This window comes from Rhamphochromis sp. 'chilingali' (genome assembly GCF_963969265.1).
Source record: "Rhamphochromis sp. 'chilingali' genome assembly, chromosome: 2".
In the NCBI taxonomy this organism is placed as follows: Eukaryota; Metazoa; Chordata; class Actinopteri; order Cichliformes; family Cichlidae; genus Rhamphochromis; species Rhamphochromis sp. 'chilingali'.
The window spans coordinates 68,569,122-68,589,254 of record NC_137930.1 but is presented as its reverse complement, the minus strand read 5'-3'; the positions used below and the strand labels follow the sequence as shown (position 1 = coordinate 68,589,254).

Below are 20,133 nucleotides of genomic sequence, written 5' to 3'. Positions count from 1 at the left end.
ATATAAAATGATTGTAAAACAAGTGTAAAGTACCATTACTTGAGTGGTTATATTAAAAAGGATTGAATTACATTTTGCTCGGTACCTGTGTGAAGGTTTGAGTGCAGGGAGGAGCAGACGTGCGTCACACAAACACTGACGGCGTCTCAACCTTGTTCCTGCTTCACTCGTTTCACTTGGATGTTTAAAATAAGAAAACTCAAGCGTCAAAGTTATAAATCTGCGATTAAGATGACAAGCGCGTGCACGCGCAGCTCCGCCCACACCAACGTCTCGTTTCACACATATTTACACAGTCACGCGCTCATTGTTCCGTCTGGCTGAAGTCGTAGCAGAAGTTGAAGTTGCTCGGAGGTTTGGGAACGACCGGAGCGTTGTCGGGTATGGGAACGTTCTCCAGATCTAGGAGGCGGAGCTTGATCTCCATAGACAGGAGGATCTCCAGCTCACTCCGCATCGATTCGCTGCTCATCTCCCGGCCGAGGAGCACGCTCAGTCCGTCCGTCCACAGGCAGAACTGAAGACGTAGTGGAAGCTGGTTAGATTTAGTTTCTTCACCGTATATCACAAAGAAACTGAAGGAGGTAACGGAGCAGCGTTTAGACTCACGTCGGTTCTGGACGGGGCGATGAAGTTCAGGCTGTACTCCTCTACGTCGTACGTGATGCTGAATGCCAGATCGAGGACCTCCTACAGAGAAAGCTCAGTGAGACATTCCCCCGTCCACACTTATTATCAATCATCACCAGTAACAAGAATCATTGTTAAACAGAAAGAAGCTCGAGAGCATCAGAGACATCCCAGTGTGCTTGGGTGAGGACTTCACGCTGGAGAGACCACATCTCTCACCTGGCCTGGGAACGCCTCAGCGTGACCCCAGATACCCTGAGTGAGGGAGGTCCTTCTGTGCCCATCGATGGACCTGCATCTTATTTCCTTAAGTCATGTTTAGTTTCTCTCCATATTTCTCCCTTGACTGTCCACACCACCTACAGCAGGAGGTGATCACCATGGTACTGAGAAGGTGAAACAGCTGACCTTATTCTGTTTGCCTTTGTTCTCCTTCATGTGAGGACAGTCTTTACCCGTCAGCAAGCCTTTGATATCTGCGACTGGAACTGAAGAGGAAGCGTCAAAACACACATATGGTTAATATACTTCAGACAATAAAAACCATCTGTCGGAGTCATATTAGTTCCTTCTTCTGTTTTGAATAACAAAGAGTCGTCAGTGCCAAGCGGTAGCTGCAGGTGGCCCCGCCCCTCCCTGAGGAGTCTTCCTGTTAAAAGGAAGTTTTTCCTTCCCACTGTCACCAAAAAGACTGTTGGGTTTTCCTCTGTGTGCATTACTGTGGGGTCTACCTTACAATATAAAGCGCCTCGAGGCGACTGTTGCTGTGTAAATAAAACTGAATTGATCAGCGGCTCAACACACCTGCACTGTTCTGCACTTTGTATCAGGGTTTGTTGGGCACTGATGCTTGATGATTATTAAGATTAATCAATGAGCATAATAAACTGGAATTCCACACATGACAGTTTCTCACAATTTAATTTTAATGGATAAACCTAAGCATGAATATGGCTCGAGCCATTTGGTGTAGAAAAACTGAACTCACTCTTCTCCTGCAGTGTTTCTATTGGTGGATTTTCCGTGTCTTCCTCCACATCGCCGTAGTGAAGCATTTTGTGATTGGGCGACAAGCGACAGTACCACAGTTTATCTGAAGAGACAAAGACGCGGGTTAGCCTGACACGCCCAGTCTGCCGTTCGCTGCACGCGAGCCTGTGAGCGCTCTCACCCTGTCTGCGTCGGCTGCTGATCTTCCTGAACATCGTGCCCTGACACAGCCTGTTGAGTCTCTGCTGCCGGATCAACTCGAGCAGCTCCGGCTTCAGCCGCTCTTTGAGTTCACTGGAAAGAAAAGCAGCAAAGAGCTATAAAATTATTCTGAAAACGTCACAAGCAGTTTTCTCGTTGTTCTAAGACATAAATCGTCACTATTGCCCAGATGACATTTATTCAAATCTAATCAAAAATCAAGCAGCAGAACTGTTACACTGAGTGTTTAGTGACAAACACCAGTGTGACCTGCTGGTTGCTCCATACGGGTGGAAACTATTTGGAGTCGTCAGCAGAACAGCTGATCGGACAGTTTAACAAACCACAAACTCCGTTTTTATTGAATCGTTTCCAGAATGTGGGGTCAACACACGGGACGCTCAGCCGAACTGTGTGTGGATCACAAACATACTGAACCTGAGCTCGTTTATTTCAAGCTTCTGTTCTGTTACAAATCTAATCTTTGCATGACTGAATTAGTACGGACGGCGTGTAAATGACCTTTAAATTTGGTAAATATTTTTACGTTTGTTTGAAAGGCACTTCGGTTTTATTTTGAAATCCAGGCTTTTATTTTGAAACAGGAAACTGGCGCAAAACCGTTAAAGGGCTTGTTAGTAAGGTTTCTTTTAGGATATGGTAAATAGTGTGCCTTAAAGTGAAAAATATGTACGTTTCCTTTGCCAATTAGTACCTGGCTGACAGTGGCACAAGGTTTGTTAATGTTTCCTTTAACGGAATAAGTTACGTGCAACCAACATGTCGTTTAATAGAGTTTGTGTTGTTAACCTTGACCTTTATGTGTAGCTGTAAGTTAGTGAGGTGATATAATGAATTGAATGATGTAAATTTGATGTATATGCTATATGTGAGCAGGGGAAATGTGTTTCCTTTAATGTTATGGTATTAATATTGCTGGCTTTGTTTTGCTCCTAGCTCTTACGGTGTCTTCACTGAATGTTTCAATAAAAACATTTCCAATAAAACCTCTGAAGCATCAGTATAAGAGACCATCATTCAGCCAGGGATGCTACACGGCGGGAACTGCAGACCTCGACATTTCTCTGACATGCAGAAAGTAAATGAGTTCAACTGTAAAAGGCAAGAAGTCAATCTGGGAAGCAGTGGGCGCTCATCTGATCCGATGAATGCTGGCAGCTTTTAAACAACCTATCCGTTTATCACACCGCGGTGGGCCTCGGCTCGCCTGCAGTACAGATGGATTTACCATGTGTGCCCACTCGAACGTGACTGCACAACACACTCATCCATAACCAGTAGACCTGGCTCCTGCCTACAGATAGACAAACATCTGTTTATACAGACTATAGGACAGTTGGTGCACATGGCAACTCCTTTAACACAGACCGGTACGCAGCACGTAAACCTGCTGATGCTCACAGCACAGGCGGAGCCAGAGTCTCTTCCTGGTGCAGTCGTTCCGTCTGCCGCAGTTTGAGGATCTCGCTGTAGTTCAGAGCGTTAACTTTGTTCTTGAAGAGCTCCAAGGAGGTCGGCTTACTCGACAGAGTCCTGGTGATCTGCTCCCTCACCACCTGCATCACCTGAGGACAGATATGGGAGCACAGACATGCTGTTGGTGTGATAGGGATTGGTGTTTCACGGCTTGGCTTTGACATAACCAGGGCATGTCAGCCTGCCTATTTAACACGTTTGTGCACAATGGTTGAACATTATTCCTTCATGTGGGCAAAAGAAGACTCCGAGCCGCTCAGTCATCAGTGCGATATCCTCTCCACGCACGCGCTCACACGATGGCCTTGCTTGCATTTGTCAAACGGTGCCATCATAACGTCCTTGACCTTAATGTGACTAAGACTAAGGAGTTAATCACTGGTTACAGGAAAGATGGCGGTAAACCGAAGGCCAGAATCACACACAGTGAGACTCCAAGTTGTGTAAATATTTGGGAACGCTCGACTCGCAGCTTAAATCTGATATAAACACGAGAAACTGCGGTTAAACGAGGACAACAAAGAATTTATTTTTGCAGAAGCTGAAAGTTTTCAGTGTTTCTAAGAATATTTGATAGAATTTTTATCATTCTGTTATTGCAACACGTTCTTTATGCGCTGCTTTGATGAGCAGGATGTGAGTAACAGGGACAGCGTTAGCAGTATCCCCGAGCTCGAGTCTCGCGCACCCTCGAGACAAAAACTGCTCCTCAAATTCTTTCACGTTCTTCTATTAAGCTGCTGAATGTTAAACGTGAAGAATAATAGTTTGTTCTTGTCCCGTCTCTTATTGTCCACAGCTCACCTGTCGGTCGTGTGGGGTTCAGGGGGTTGAGGTTAGGAGCAAACCCCCTCGAGCTCTCGGTTTCTGCTTACAGAATGAAATGTTCATGCATCAGGAGTTAGTGAGGGCGGTCTCCACCCAGCAGCTGTCTTGATACATACACTGGTAAGGTCGTCGTCTTTGTGTGGGAAACTGTTCGTGCTGCTCGATGACAGACTGACTGGTTTCTATCGTTACCTGTAAAGTGTTTCTTTAGTTCAATTTTTACTTTATTCTTTGTTTTTATTGAGATGGTGGTCAGACTGAATTGCCCAGCGTTTTCTGAAGCTCCGTGCTTCAGTCTGTGTTTCTACTCGTTAAAGTGACGCTCACACAGAGACGGGAGGTGACCCTCAGCGCTCAGGGCAGTGACATACGTGTTAAATCTATGGTTCCCTCAGTCGTAAAAGTGGAAAATCTATATAAAAATCAATAGTGTTAAAAGACCGAGCCAACTCTGCGCTGCTGCGGTCACACCCCCTCACCCACACATGTACGCAGCTGACCTAGATCATTCCTGTTCACGCCCAATTTGATTGACTGCAAACAATCAGCGTCTAAAGTGTCGATAAGCCTCGACTCATTCTCAAAGCTCAGAGTAATCGCTCGGTCTCACAAATGTCCTCCAAGAATGTGAAGCGTGACCAAAGTGTTTGTGACTGCAGACGACAGCGAAGTCGTTTTTGTCCCGCAGCAGTGGAAACACAATCTGTGAAATCCAGACCGTCGTACAGAACACGAAACGAGCGTCTACGGTTTCACAGCGCGGCTCCCCGCTCACGTCCTCAGAGCCAAAATAAACTCATCGTCCAGCAGCAATCACATGACACGGTCTGCGCTCCCACCACTGTACATCTGTTTACGTACAGATGTGTACAGATGAGTGGTAACTGTTCCCACCTTCTATTCTGCCCTTATCTGTATGCAATCTGCTCCTATTGCTCTTCTGATTGATGCAAACTGCATTTCATTGCCGTGTGTTTATACACGTGTAACGACAATAAATCTAATCGACACATTGTAACGATTTATTAACAGCTTCTAGTGTCACACATTGAAAACAAACAAAAAACCTTTTAGCCTTTGATGTATGAATCACTTCTGTACTAGAATACTTCATATTGGCCTCTGTGTTACCAGTTAGTTAAAAACTACTATCTTACCTCCATTCTTCCTCCTCAACAGACAATTATTTTAAAACCCTGGCTTCAATTTTCACCCTCGGTCAGTCGCAGAAACGTGACGGGGATGACGCGGAGTCAAAGTGAGATCACCTATGACAGCAGAGGCCTTTGAGTGTTTGGTAAACAGACACCCCGGTGCTCACATGCACACGCCCAGCCGGGTCCGGCCCCTCTGTCGTTTAGCTCAGCGGGCCAATAGGAGCGACGGCAGCTGTCTCTCTGTTTGGCAGCGTGTTCACGGACGCTAAGTGTGCGTATGTGTGTTAGCGGAGGACGGCTGTTCAGATCATAACACAGCTGGACTGAGGAGATTTCTTAATGTTGGAGGCGCACATGCAACTAAAACCTAAATAAGCGATATCGCCGTCACAGCCTCAGCTTTCCTTCTTCTTTGCTGCTCCCTGTCGAACCTTTTCCTTCTCTCCCTCTCACATCGTTTCCAGAGGTTTTACGTTCCCCTCTGTTGTCGTGTCATTACTGCCGATGCCCTGGGCGCTTTGTTTTCCTCGTTTCCTTCTCCCTCCGTTTCTGCCGTTCGCCGCGGTTCTCTTTGTCCACCTAATGCTGCTTTGTCCTTGCCTCAAAGCACCCTGGGAGGTTGGACACGAGCAGAAACAAAAGGCCAGTCTGCTGGTCTGGCACACAGGACACTGGCGTGCACCGGAGAGGTCAAAAGGTCACAGAGTTCTATGAGCACTGTGTGGATGAAGGATTGTTGAGTTCTCAGTATTTCTCCCAGATGACAGCGCTCTGCCGCCAGCTCGGCTTAAACCACAAAGCTAACTGTGCGTGTGGGGGCGGGTCGGGGAAGGAGAACCAATCCAACCCACCAAAATACAAACTTAGACAAATGTACATTTAAAATTGAATTTAAAGCATTCTGCTTTTAAATTTCAGTCTCTCTGTGCTTCATTTTTACTATATCAGCATTTTTATTTACTTGTGTCACAGTTCATTAAGATAACTGAGTGGAAACACCCTGTGAGGTGTGATCAAAACAGTCCACCAGTGGGCCTTAATGGATTCAAGGTCTCCCATTCAACCCATGCAAGGTCACCCACATGACCACAGGGATTAAAGTGCAGCTATTCTCAGATCATTCCCCGGAAGTCCAGTTCTGAGCACCTGCACTCTGCGGCTTCTCCACGGACCTTAAATTACATTTTACTGCACACTGGCCTCAATTTTAATTTGGCGGGTCATCTCTAGCTTTGACCACAATTTTCTGCAGCGGTTCGAATAAGAAACATCAACTGAGGGGCAAGATGAAGAAGTGTTGGCTTCCCCGCCCTCTGAATTAGCATTTTTCCACAGCATGTCTTTATCCTGTCTTCCTTCTCTCACCCCAACCAATCACAGCAGATGGCCCCGCCCCTCCCTGAGCCTGGTTCTGCTGGAGGTTTCTTCCTGTTAAAAGGGAGTTTTTCCTTCCCACTGTCGCCAAAGTGCTGCTCATAGGGGCTCATATGATTGTTGGGTTTGTCGGTCTGTGAAAATATTGTCTGACATTAAACCGTCCGTGGCACAAAAAAGGTCGGGGGTCTACGATGCAAAGCGCCTTGAGGAGACTGTTGCTGTATAAATAAAATTGGATTGAAATTTTGCACTCTGATTTCAACTCCCGTTTATTCAGAGTGCAACTGATTTGTATTGTTCGGCAGAAATGGGATTAACTGTGGAGCAGTCTATTCACCACATTTGTTCTACTTCCTGAACAAAAGCTCACCAGAAGAGATCCAGCATAGCTTGCACAAATACCCGCGGTGGGGGGGGACTACTTTGGGACTACTGACCTCTGTCTGCCTGACTATATTTAAATAAGGTAACGTTCTTTGATTCTTGAACTTTCTGATGACACCTTGTACTACCCTTGAACTTCCTGAGCCAGCGGTTCCCTCTCTGACTCCTCCGGTCTGCACGATGAAGCATCCTTGGGTTGGACACTGAACCACAGTTTCCTCCGATGCATCCACGAGTGCACGATTGCTAAACACATCACTCGTATGCATGTATGACTGTGTTCTATGAATATAATAAAGTGTTTTGTTCCCGACCACACACATGCATCTAACGTATATAACATGAAGAGCTGTGTTTTCGTTCCAACTCATGGTGCTATTGTGTAAAACGACGAATGTCGCATAGAAGAATTTACAAAAAGCCACCGTTCACTTCAGTTTGGTCACCGGCTCGATTCCACTCATTGTTTTCTGATTTATGGAAGCGTTTTTGTGGTTGGGTGTACCGCAAATGACTCCAAGTACTCCGTGGGAAAGTGAGACTGACTGTCACTGCATTTAGCAAAGATCCCACATGTGGTCGTGGACGGTTTGGATCTGACGTACCCCACGTCACCGGTTCACACACTGCCACAGCCAACGACCAGAGCAAACTCTCCCGTCTATGTGAGAACTGCCCGGTGTACAAGGACTGAGTTCCTTCTAGCAAAGCGAGCGCCTCTGCTGCTGTACCTTGTCAAAGTCTTCCTGTGTGGCTCTCATCTCTTTCCAGGTCTTGTTGAGCAGCTGAATGCAGACGCAGAAAAGCTCCTCCATCAGCCGGTCCTGACTGAAGAAGATGGGGTGGTAGTCAGACCCCGTCTCCGAGGCTGTGAACAGACAAAATAAATTAGAGCTCGAACAAGAGCGAGCAGAGATCGCAGCACGTAAGAGATCAGACTGACGTGGCTCTCCGATCCGAAGGATTTCACACAGGATGAGCGTGAGCTGGATGCTGCTCCTGGCAAAGGGACACTCGTGTTTGTCCTCTCGACTGCTGTTCTCCAAGACAAACTGACGACAGAGACAGAACAGAAACTAAGCTGAGCGTTTATTATGCAGTCACCTGATTTTTGAGCTCATGTAACAAACAAGCCGCTTGTACTCGATCATTTTTTCATTTAACATGCACCAGCAGAGGTTTTCTATGTCTAACTAAACTGCAGATAAGTCATGCTCACCCTGCTGTAGGCGTCGGGATAACGTGTGGCAAAGTAATACATGGTGTCCAAAGCTAAGAGACCAGGAGGCGTTCGTGACAAGTCCTGACCGGGGTTGCTATTATTCTGAAAGGAAGGAAGACAAAGTGTCACATATAAACGAGAGAAAAGCTGGCAGACAAACAGTTACCGTGTATGATCTCACGCTTACAGAAAAGCCCAGCTTCCTGAACTCTTTAGCACAGAGCGAACGCCGTCGTTCGTGACTCAGACTGTTCTCGCTTTCTGTCTCGAACGCTGCCTGCCTCAGACCGTGAAGGATGTCTCTTTGTTCCTGAGGTGAAAGCAGGCAGACACACAGTGGGCTGTTAGAATCTTTACGTTTCTGAGCGCGACAGAACATTAGAAACGGTATTTTATTCATAAGATTTCAGGATTATAAATGTAAAAACATAAATGTGCAGCCGACCGGGCGTGGCTTTAACATGTCTGTGAAGGTCATCGTAGTCTAAGGAGCTCGGAAAGAAAGGCGTCTGGACGTGAGCCTTACTCTTACACCTGAAGAAGCTTCTCGGATGAAACGTCTTCAAGGAAACTTAAAGTCCGGACGCGTTTCTTTCCGAGCTCCCTGAAACCTGACCCGCTGTGTTGCGGCTCACCTGGCTGCAACAGTCCAGAGGTGTCCTCATGCGGGGCTCCTGGAGATTCAAGGTAACCGACTGTAGGACATAGAGGTAGTGGGCCATCTCGTCTTGGACTGAACCAGAACTGTGGATTATATTCTGCCAGAGACACACATTTGACATGAATACATTTTATATTTCATCATTATTAAAAGAATTTGTGAAACGTGATCGTACACGTGAAGATGATTCACCTTATATATGTACTGGCGGACATTCTTCTTAGTCAGGAAATCAAACATATCCTGTAAAACAAGAAGAGCGCGTGTGTCACTGGACTGCAGAGACCTGCTTCTACCACCGGGTGGCGATACAGTGTCGACAGGCAGCGTAAGGCAGGAGGATCAGCCTGAGGGACTTTGACCTCTGTGACGAAATCGCTGCTTGCTGGTACGTGCATCTCTGACTCAACCGCGTTTTTGTTCGCAACTATTTTGCTGATAAGAAGGGTGGGTTTGTTGACCTGATGTAAAAGTGAGGAAGTAACAAAGAGAGCCTGAGAGAAAAGAGCCGAATGAAGGAACCGTTTGTGCACATGGAGAGAGGAGCAGAGGCGCAGAAAGACTCGACTGTCTGCAGACGGTGCCTGTGGGATTCTGACACGCATGAACAGCAACTGTCCTTCACCCCGAGGCACATGTGCAGCTACAGTCTCCTCAGATTATGAGATAAAAACAAAGAATGAAATTATTCCAGGAACAAGTGCAGCTCCGTTCTGCTGTGGCCCAGAACTACAGCCACCTTTTACCTGAGGGACGCCTACATCAGCTACACTAACACATACTTTCAGCCCACAGATTCACAAGGTCACATATTCACACAAAGCATCAAGTTTAAATGTTTTTGATCCTTAAAAGCTGTCACTAGGACACATGTATGAGTATCAGTGAAGAAGCACCTGAATCTGACATCCTGCGATAGAAAAGCCAAACTTTTAAGGTTACTGCTGATGAACAGTGTGCACGGTGCTGCCTGGAGGCAGACACCGAGGACGAACTGCGAGCCAAACTAAAACACCTGATCATCTGCAAGCTTTGAAGTTTTACTAGTGTGGAAAAGAGGAAGTGCATGAAAGGTTTGAAAGTAGCAGAGGCACCTTTCGGTCCGAGTCTCCGGCTGTTTGCAGCAGGGCCATGAGTAAGGCCATGGCTTTGGTTTGTATCTGCTGATTTGTCCTGAAAAAGGTTAGAGACACACAAAAACATTATTTTTACAGCTTTGCAGCCACATGGAAATGCGTGCATGCTCCTTTGACAGATTTCAGTTCTCGTATCGCTGCACTCGTGCAGTAAAAACTGGACAGTTTACATATTTAAAACTTCCTGTTACAGAAACAATGCTGTGACCTCGTTGCATTACTCGAACGCGTTTCACGTGACACTATATCTTTGTGCCAGATTAAGCGAAAGCAAATGATGCTGATTAATGATTTTGAACTTTAAGATGCAACAGACACCAAGCGAGTGTGACTTGTTGCGTGATAAACTACTTACACCTGCAGGTGAGCAATGAGCCTCTCCATGGTGATTTCCTGTTTGACCTGCAGGAAAAGGCTGTGGCTGCTGAGCACCATGCTCTCCAGGATGTCCAAGCACACCTGCTGTATCGAGGCGTCCGTCGACTTGGCGTTCACAAAGCCGGCGATCTGAGGGAGAAACGTGAGCTTCAGAAAATCAAACTCGGAAAACGCGCGAGAGGCGTGCGGAGAGCAGCGGGGACCTTTTTGATGAAGACAGAAGAGAGGTTCTCCCATGAAACGATCCCATGATCCATCAGCTCCATGAACCCCGTCAGCGTGTGCGTCATGATCACATTACTCCTGAATGACACAGTAAAAAGAGGCAAGCATGAGACATTCACACGGACACGATCAGTGATGCCGTTGGTGCTTTAAAGTCAGTAACAGTAAAGCGTTGCATCGCTGAGAGCTCAGCCAATCGTGTTGCTGCTACCATCACAGAAAAGAGCTTCAATGAATCAGTCGGTGATATGTGACGAGGATACTAACTCATTAGAGTCTTCTACAATCTTGACCAATAAGAGGTGTCCGTCTCGGCTGATGAACTCCTGAGCAAAGGTCACGTCTGTTGAAACGCTCGCCAGTTCCTTCAGCGAATCGCAGCGCACGCCTGCGTCTGAGCTCTGGATACCCTTGAACAAATCCTCCGCGCAGCGGCCCTGAGTTCATCCACGCCAACGAAACACACACAGAGAAACACACCGGCTCAGAAAAGTCATCCATCGAGCTCTGATGCGACAGTTTAGACTTCTGGAGCTCTAGTTGGTCAGCACGTAGCAGAACGTAGCCTCTCGCTGTGTTAGAGGGAGAAGAAGGTGAAACAGGCTGCAGACTCACCGGTGCCTTGGTCAGACGCAGGATGCAGCCGTTCTTAATGTCCAGACGATTCTACGACACACAAACAAGCAGGCAGACACGGAGAAAAGGTTTAAGAAGAACACCAAACATAATCTGTGTCTATCAGAGGACTGCACATCCAGGCACAGAGGCTCAAGACGTCAACGAGAAGCTCATTCCTCACATTATCAAAGAATGACTCATCCTGCATATGTACTGTTTATTTACCAAAGGCCAAACAGACCAACGTTAAAACGGGGTTAGCGGGCCGTCTGGGGCTCGGGCTGCTGTTTGCACCGTGACCCTGTTTGGCTTTTAAGTCTAGAGCAGAACATTAAGACTGAATGCACGTGATCACAGATGTGACAAAATATTTCAGCCCAAATTTACACCTCATCTCCAATAAAGCGTCTCAGTCCCTGTTCGTCGTGCCACTTACAAATGAGCCGTGCAGCTTTGCTGCAGCCAAGAGCTTCTGCTGTTCTTCTTCTTAACATTTATTAAGCACAAAGTAAAATCTTTGCAATCGAGTCTGTGTTTTGTGAGGCTGCCCCTGGCCTGTGCAGACAGGATGAACCCAGCACGTTAGCGGTTTTTGGTGGTCGGAGAAACAGCTCAGAGAAAACCAACGGGCCCTGCCTGGGCTCCAACCCACCGACCACCTGACTGCTGATAATATTAACATGCACATTTCTGAAGTCTGCCACTAAAAGCAGGAAATAATCAGCACCATTATTAGACCGCCTCTGTTCCACAGACTCCTCAAGAAGCCAACCTTAAACTGAAACATGTGTGTTTAACTACGTGATCACTGCAAAAGCCTGAAGCTTACCATCCCTACGCTAACTGTAAAGGAGCTGCAGAAGCCTCGTCTGCATTTTTCCTGATGGGATGATAGTCTTATCTCAGAGAGCAGGAAAGCTTCAGCAGCAACCTTTCGAGAGGAATCTGAGTGAAGCTGCTTCTCGCTTTAGCTTCTGTTTTTCCTGTTTCACGCTCGTCTTTGATGACTGAGCTCCAGGGAGACGCTCGTAAACGCAGGCGAAGTGCTGACAAAGTAGTGATTCACTGATCTAGTGGCAGAGATAGATGCTTATCTCGTAACCATGGAAACATCTGGAAGGCTGACTCGGGTCTGGTACTTGACGTTTTTGCAGAAACCTGAGCCAACGACAGACGTTTTTGTGTTGACTGTTGCCGACTGACCGATTCGGTGATGTACATCTGCACTCCGTCAGCATACTGCAGGGCGTAGTTCTCGGACCCGGGGAGATTCCATCTACACACACACACACACACACACACACACACACACACTCTTCAGTGTGACCAATGAAGCACGATGATGTCAAGCCAAACAACCTCCATCGCAGACTTACCCGTCGCACACCTCCTTTATCACAGCAGACAGAGGTTTTTTCTGCAGAGACACAACAAAACAGCACTTAGTCACACATGCATGCAGACGCAGCATAAAAGACACACACCTGCTGCACAACTACTATGTTTCTCTGTCGGGGAGCCGAATTCATGCTTCAGTAATGACATGCTGTTATGGGATCGCGGTTCCACAACTATTCCCGCTGGCTGGAAACCTTGTTTGCTGGGCAGAGGAAAGCTCGCCGACACTCTGTGAACAATGTTGCCCTCGGTGCCCAGAGTCCTCTCTGTACGGAAATAAAAGCCAGACTACTTCCATGTCTGCCTCTCAGCTATCCTGCTATTAGTGGTCAGCCCTGTGGTTACCCTGTCAAAATGTCTTCAGGTTCTGTGGTTGACCCGGTGGACAGTCTGTCATTAGTGGCAGCAAAGAGGGTCAACGAATCAGATGCGTCTGCTGGAAACGCTCGGGCCAATGGGAAGTTTTCCTGGCGAGGTAGAATTGGTCGCGATTTAAAACGAAACTATTTTGTGTCAAGAAAGGCCCAAAGTAACACTCCTGAATAACTTATTGTGACGGTTCCTCTAAGAATAATCCCGATGAGATTATCAGCTGTTCAAATAGTGGGTGAAAGGCGCTGGCTGGGAACCTGGTTAAGCCTACGCTAGTGTGCAACTCAGAGACCTCACAGCCGGCCCTGCTGTACACTCTAGACTTAACTGTCTTGCGCAAGGAAACAACTTCCCCCAAGTTTCTGGGAAACATATGGAAAACTTCCCCACAATCACAGAAAGCCATCACTGCTATGAAACACTTTTTACTTTAGTCACAAAGCTTTCACACTTTATGGCTCATATCAACACAAACCCCAGAACGAGTAACAAGTGTATTAATAACAACACGTTCACGTGAAAGAGTCACTCCCGAGGCACGAGCAAGCAAGAGACAGACCGCAGAGTCCGGTCATGTGAGTCGCCAACAAGAGCGACTGAAAGGAAGCTGAAAACTCACATCGGTGCATGTTCACTGTGCAAATTTGAAGTGAAGGCAGACGCAGGGAGAAAGTGGAGAAAGTGAGCTGCAGCTCTTTCCACAGCATCACTGAGAAACGCATGAAAGCGGCGTGACTTCTGTGATATTATATCAACATGTGCTTCATGAAGTTTATGTAGGATGCAGCAGGAAGTGGGAACATTTGAGTTTAACTGTTAGTCTTACATCACGTTTACAGTCGGGAGCCGAAGTGTTATTCTGACAGCTAGTTTAAACATGTCATGTTATAGCAGCTGTTTCAAACCACAGCGGTAAGGAAGTGGGGATCATCACCATCGACACACACACACACACGCACACGCACACACACGCACGCGCACACACACGCGCGCGCGCACACGCACGCACACACGCACACACACGCACGCACACACGCACACGCACACACACGCACGCACGCGCGCACACACACGCGCACACACGCACGCACGCACGCACGCACACACACACACGCACGCACACGCACACACGCACGCACACGCACACACGCACGCACACACACCTAAAAGTGCCAGTATTATTAGTGTCTTTCAGTTTCTAGAGTCATAATTAACTCCCCTTTTAAAACCTTTTGCCAAAGCGCTCTCTCCCCCTCTCTCTCTCTCTCCCCCTCTCTCTCTCTCTGAACTGATACAAGCAGGAGTGGGCGGAGCCTTCACAGACGCACGGGCCAATATGGTGACACCTTTTTATTCCCCCCCAGCAAGAAAATGCCCAACATAGTTCAGATGAATGCACGTCTCTGTGGTCTGGCGTTGACTCATTAGCGTGAGTGCTGCTATGAACGTGCCAGAAAGTCTCAGCACTACTGGACTAAAACCAACCTGGGCAGAATTAATCGACCAAATTACCTGATGCAGCCTGACTGAAATATGTCACAACCTGGAGTCCAATCAGAGCCTTCGCATTTTGACCAACTCTCTGATGAAATGTGTTCATAACGGCTGCAGAACAAAGTGGTTCAGGTTCCCCTGTTTGATTCCACCGAGCAGGTTTATATTCACCACGATGCTGACGGTGCAACAAACTCAGAGGTGTAAAATGTGAGCTGAGGGTCACAGCTCTGCCAGGTCCTCATGCGCCATCATTCCTGCACCATCTCATCTTTTCTTACACAAAAACTCCCAAAATGCCAGAAACATAAGATCAGGACACTCTTCTAAGTTGTCCCGTAGCATCGAGAGAGCGACGACGTCACTACGAGCCGACTGGTTACAGTGACGAGCTCGTTGAACCTGTCTCACACAGAAACAGTCAGATCACACGCATTAAAGAAAGCTTAGTTCAGTCCTGCTGCATCAGACGTTTGCACGATCGCAGGGCATTGTTCACGGCTGCGGTGCACGTGTGAAAACGGCTTTCAACTCTACCAAGACAAGTAAATTGGGTAAGATGCTCCGCAGAGGGAAACAAAGTCCTCTTGTGGTTTAGAGGTAGATCAAACGTGACATCAGAGAAGCACATCAGACACTCAGTGTGACAGACTGCGTTATTTTAACCAACCAGAGCGCGACGGACGTTATCAGTTAAAAGTGTGCACGTTGTATAAATGTGTGCATTACCTGGTCCAGTTGTATGAGCTGGGGGTAGGCCCCGGGCATCTGGATGGCTATCTTCACTATGTCCTTCTGCTGCGGCATGATGGCACCTCTTGGTTACACCGCTATTCAGCTGCTAACGGGAAAACAGAGTTATTGGGCACCTGTGGGATTTATATGAAATACATTGAGTCCCATTTAAGAACATATATAAAAACCATGTGACCAAAATGGACTCGAGTTTGCACAAAAAACGAGTCTCCGTCATTTCGACAACAGAAAGGTGGAATAAGAAAACGAGAGCTGACAGTCTGTAAATCTGATGGCTGCCTCGCGTTGATCCAACAACCGTTTTACACGTGAAGCTGCAGAACACGGCGGTTCCTCTTTCACGGTTTATTTATGGAGTGCTGAGTAAAGCTGAAACAGGTGACCTCCTGCCCGTACAGGCACCTCCAGTCCTTCCATCGTTCTTCTCACTTCCTCCTCGGCTCCAATAGACTTTTCCCAGAGGATAAAGAAGAAGCTGCTGTTGCGCTTCAAACCCTTCCTCGTCCTCCTCCTCAGTCTGTCGACACATGGACAACACATACAGTCTGATGTTGAGTCTTCTGTGCGCTCACTGGCTCGGTGTGATTAACAGCCCAGCCTGTGCTCGATCTCTTGGATGCTTTTTGCATTCTGTCACTTCCAGCCTCAAAAAGAAAGCTCGCAGTTTTTAACAAAGCAACACTCCCACTGCTGTCACAACAACCGCATGCTTCGAGGCCTCCTCGCCTCCCTGAGGCGCCGTCTGAGAAAAAAGGGCCGTTTTAAGTGACGATAAGAATGCAGCCGATACCTGGATGTCACCTCTCAAACATCCATCTTTGTTTGGGGGTAATTGACATGGACTAGATGGAAGGAGAAGTCTGAAGGGCCAAACCTGTTTGGGTATGTTGGATCTGGTGTGGTGCCAAAGGTCAACTTCCCTTTGAAAATAAAGTATTAATCTTAATAGAGATTTATAGAAACTGAGGCCTACTCAGCTTCTGAGTGACCGAATTCAAAGGCCAACCTGTCACGCTACGGTTTTTATTAACAATAACTGAGAGTACCTGCGGTTTTTGAGCTGTCCAAGCTGCTTAATGAAGAATGTGAAACTGAGCCCATGTAGGCTACTTGCTGTGGTTACTGCTTTGGCTCAAAGAACTAACCAAACAAGTACACATGAGTTGCGTCATATAGTACAGCTTTGACTACACCAGTTTCCTAATCAGCCTGCAAGTGGAAACTGAACTTAATTTCAGGTCTGGGTGTAAAATCCAACATTTCAATAAAAAAATGACGAGTACATCAGTCAAAGAAAGCGCTGTAAAAGTGAAACTTGGCACAAAGAGTCTTTCAACCCCTGAAGAAGTTCCCTTTTTCCTAGTAAGCACAATCATCAGGTCAACACTGACTAGCGTCGTGATTTACAATAATAGCAGGATAACGATGTTGTGATGATAAATACAGAGAGGATGGCACTCACAGTAAACACGCTACCTGCTTGGCATCATTTACGTCATCAAATATAATTGGGTCACTTCCTCTCAAATCAGCCAGTTTTTAGATGATTTCTGCTCAAGCGTCTCCACTTGGCATAAACAAAGAGACAAAGAGCAGAAGTTCTCTGGGAGGAAATGCATGGCTGATGCCAGAGCTCAGGGATAATGGCCAATGCTTCCAGCTGACAGAAAGGCAACAGTAACTCAAACAACCACGTCACAATCAAGGTAAGCAGAAGAGAGTTTGTGAACGCACAACACGTCGGACCTTGAAGCAGATGACGTGGCGCTCCTGTCAGGTAAGAACAGGAAACTGAGGCTGCGGCTCGCACAGGCTCACCAAAGCTCGACAACAGCAGATTGGAAAAATGCTGCACGGTCTGATGAGTCTCAATGTGGGCGATATTTTCGGTAGCATCGTCTAAACGCCGCAGCAAGTACTGTAGCAGACCACGTCCAGCTCTTTATGACCACAGCGTACAGGTCCTGTGATGATCGCTTGCAGCAGGACATTGTGTCATGTGTCAAATCATTGCAAGCTGCTTTCTTGAACATGACAGTGAGTTCAGGGCACCCAAAGAGCCCTCACAGTCACCAGATCTCAGTCCAAGCACAGCGTCGTGGAGATGTGGTCGAAGGCGACACTCGCATCATGGATCTGCAGCTGGACCAAAACCTCAGGAGTGTTTCCAGCTCCTTGATGAATCTTTGCAGGCAGTTCTGAAGGCACAAGGGGCTTCAACCCAGTACTACTCATCTGACACTGTGGCACTGTACAAGGATAATCTGTAGACCAGAGCATTCAGAGCTCACAGCTTTGCGATGCTGCTGTCGCATCTATAAGCAAACTATACGATCTATCAGAAAGAAGGAAATGAGGTTGTAGACAAATGTGGCCCGGCGACAGGAATAGAACACCACAGTACAGTTCGTCTAGATCAGAAGCTTGAACATTGATATAATCTGAGCAGACTAGAGCTCACCGTGGCCTGACCAGGGCGGAGATCAGCCTGCATTCCTGTCGTCCAAGAAGAATCAACTTAAGCTAATCCTTTAAGCATTTCCTACAAAGTATTTTTAAAGTGTCTGAATTGATTTTATACAGCTTTACACTTAATGCATTAGTGGTCAGGAACACGACGGCAGAAATACAAATTAGAATAAATTAAAACCTCTCATTAATAGAAGTTACCATTTCTTTAGGGGAACTAACGTCCCCAGACAAGGAAAGATGAACTAAAAGATGTTTTTTGCATTTTTAACTAAACCCAACTTGCTTGTATCGAAAGTTAAAAAGCTGCTGATCAGCAAAACTGTGTAAGCTGCCTCATTTACTCAGGAACTCAGGAAAAGAGGGAAGCTTTCATGTGAGGCTCCAGAGGTTAACCACCAGTGCGTGCTTGCCTCAGTCTGTACCTGTCTGTGCCTGTTCGTGATGCCCCCCAGAATTAACCAAGTGGAAGCTGAAACCACACCCACTGTCTGGCTTAAAACAGAAGAGAAGTTGAGGTTTAACTTTAGTACTCTAAATGTAATGATCCCAGTTAACAAAAATCCTTTAATAACCTGAACAACTGGTCAAATAAGAGATTAGCCAATCTTTCAAAGACACAAAAAAGCCGAAGCCTCAGCAGTGTAATACATATGGATCATAGCTGCTTCCATCTGACAGCCAAAGACAAGACATGGTTCATTTTACAGGCCAGCAGTTACTCAAACCCAATTATGTGTAAATCAAAGAAGAAGGAGAAGAAAAATCAGCCTTGCTGGGTTCAATCAGATACAATTTTCTGCTTTTCTGAACGGAAGTTGTTAGAAATGCAACAACAAACAGGTCGTTATAATATGGGAAGTTCTAGCTGCTACAATAGACGAGAACTCAAAGAGTACATCTCTGTGCACTCGCTCACTGTGCAGCTGAAACAGGTGGAGTTTGAGCTGCGCACCATTAAAAGCATAAATGCATTTAAAGGAGATGATGTCAGACAGATTAGAGTCCCACCACATTCAGCTGTCACCGTCTATATTCAGTGAGCAGTTTGCTTAGTTAGGCTTAAAACCACAAGCAGGCTCAGAGCTTTTGTTAGCCTGCAGATCCTGTGTATGTGTGTCTGTCTGAGACCCCCTGGACTGGCAGACCCCCCCTACCCACTGTGGAAGTGTGTATGTAGGGAGGGAAGAGCTCAGCTGCCTGAAATTCCTGACATGACAGAGTCGCACATACACTCGGTAAATCTCAAATGCTACAGGTTTCCAAGAAAAGGGATTTATATGGTAGAGAAAACTGGAAGCTGCCTTTCTAAAATAAAAATAAAACACAGAAACACTTATATTCGGAGTTTTTCTTATAATAATTATGAATAAGACAATTGTGCTTTACATATAGCACATGTCAGTTAAGTAAAGTCATGCATCAAGTTAGCAGCTAAACAATGTTTTAGTTAAAGTAAACCACTCAGTGCAACAAGTTAAAAGTGCAGCTAATCTGATATGAGCGCAGCCACAGCGTGTTGGAAACAGTCAACACAACAGTCGTGAAAGAAATGTGAGCACAGCTTTCTTTTTCCCTGAATGCCTCCTACCTGGTATGAGAAGACGAGTCAAGAGCTACTATCCTGCAGGAACCGCCGCAGTCGGACCGAGAAACATTTGCAGCTCCTTTTTTACTCTTCAGGAGGAACCGAGTCGGTCCGCGGAGGTGTGTTCCCCTACAAAAACATCCGACCGCTGACAAAATCTGTACCAGCGTCTCTGCAGAAAGTTTTAACTGTGATAAGTTGACCTAAAAGTTCCGGGTCGGCTGGAGTCTCTTGGTCGAGCGTTTTTTTCTGGGTTTTTTTTTTTTTTTTTTTTGGAGTCAATCGTCTCTGATTAACAGAGCAGTTTCCGATTTGGATTTTCACAATAATACCCCTCCCGCGTTTCACATTAATTGAACGTTTAAATTGAAAATAAAACTAGAGATAAGGAAGAGAAAAATTAAAATGGGAACAATAACCAACGCCATATTTTATTTTATATTTTGCTACTTTATTGTCCATGCAGGAAACCTTTGACCGTCACATTTTTTTTCTTTCGAGCGATACAGTGCTTTTACTTTGAAACACAAACGACATACATACCGGAGGTGTCGTTGCTGCTTATGGTGACTTCTATCATATTTCTTTCACATTTCTTCACTAGCACATAAAATTGAATTCAAAGTTCCGGTGGCGTACAGCTGGTTGCAGCCGCCCCCTGCTGTCGCCTCATTGTCCAGCAGAAAGACTTCTGTATGTATCAGGATTAATGTCAGAAAAAAGGGAAGCAGAAAGACCTTCCTGTCCTGATA

The 20,133-nt window shown here is 46.4% G+C and overlaps 1 protein-coding gene across 2 annotated transcripts; it reads right to left on the bottom strand.

Annotated features, from left to right (window-relative positions):
• Positions 1 to 234: 234 nt before the first annotated feature.
• On the bottom strand, positions 235 to 19,636 carry elmo3 (engulfment and cell motility 3). 2 transcript variants are annotated; one of them, XM_080863997.1, is made up of 21 exons: positions 19,385 to 19,636; positions 15,298 to 15,409; positions 12,681 to 12,721; positions 12,508 to 12,580; positions 11,302 to 11,352; positions 10,954 to 11,123; positions 10,665 to 10,764; positions 10,439 to 10,590; positions 10,042 to 10,120; positions 9,140 to 9,190; positions 8,922 to 9,044; positions 8,474 to 8,596; positions 8,284 to 8,388; positions 8,008 to 8,116; positions 7,796 to 7,932; positions 3,244 to 3,407; positions 1,802 to 1,914; positions 1,619 to 1,723; positions 1,039 to 1,118; positions 610 to 690; positions 235 to 517 (listed from the first exon to the last, which is right to left on the bottom strand). In XM_080863997.1, the coding sequence occupies exons 2-21, from the start codon at positions 15,373 to 15,375 to the stop codon at positions 305 to 307; spliced, it is 2,148 nt and encodes a 715-aa protein (XP_080720123.1). In that variant the 5' UTR covers positions 15,376 to 15,409; positions 19,385 to 19,636; the 3' UTR covers positions 235 to 304. The 2 variants fall into 2 exon arrangements, with proteins under 2 accessions (XP_080720123.1, XP_080720124.1); XM_080863998.1 differs by having other exon boundaries at positions 15,298 to 15,406.
• Between the last annotated feature and the right edge of the window lie 497 nt (positions 19,637 to 20,133).

Excerpts from the sequence above, each read along its gene's own strand:
- elmo3 (XM_080863997.1), bottom strand. The coding sequence starts at position 15,375 with ATGCCGCAGCAGAAGGACATAGTGAAGATAGCCATCCAGATGCCCGGG. Across the intron at positions 8,389-8,473 it reads TCAGGAAGCTGGGCTTTTCT|AATAATAGCAACCCCGGTCA; the intron begins GTAAGCGTGAGA and ends CCTTCCTTTCAG. Across the intron at positions 1,724-1,801 it reads CAGCAGCCGACGCAGACAGG|ATAAACTGTGGTACTGTCGC; the intron begins GTGAGAGCGCTC and ends TTGTCTCTTCAG.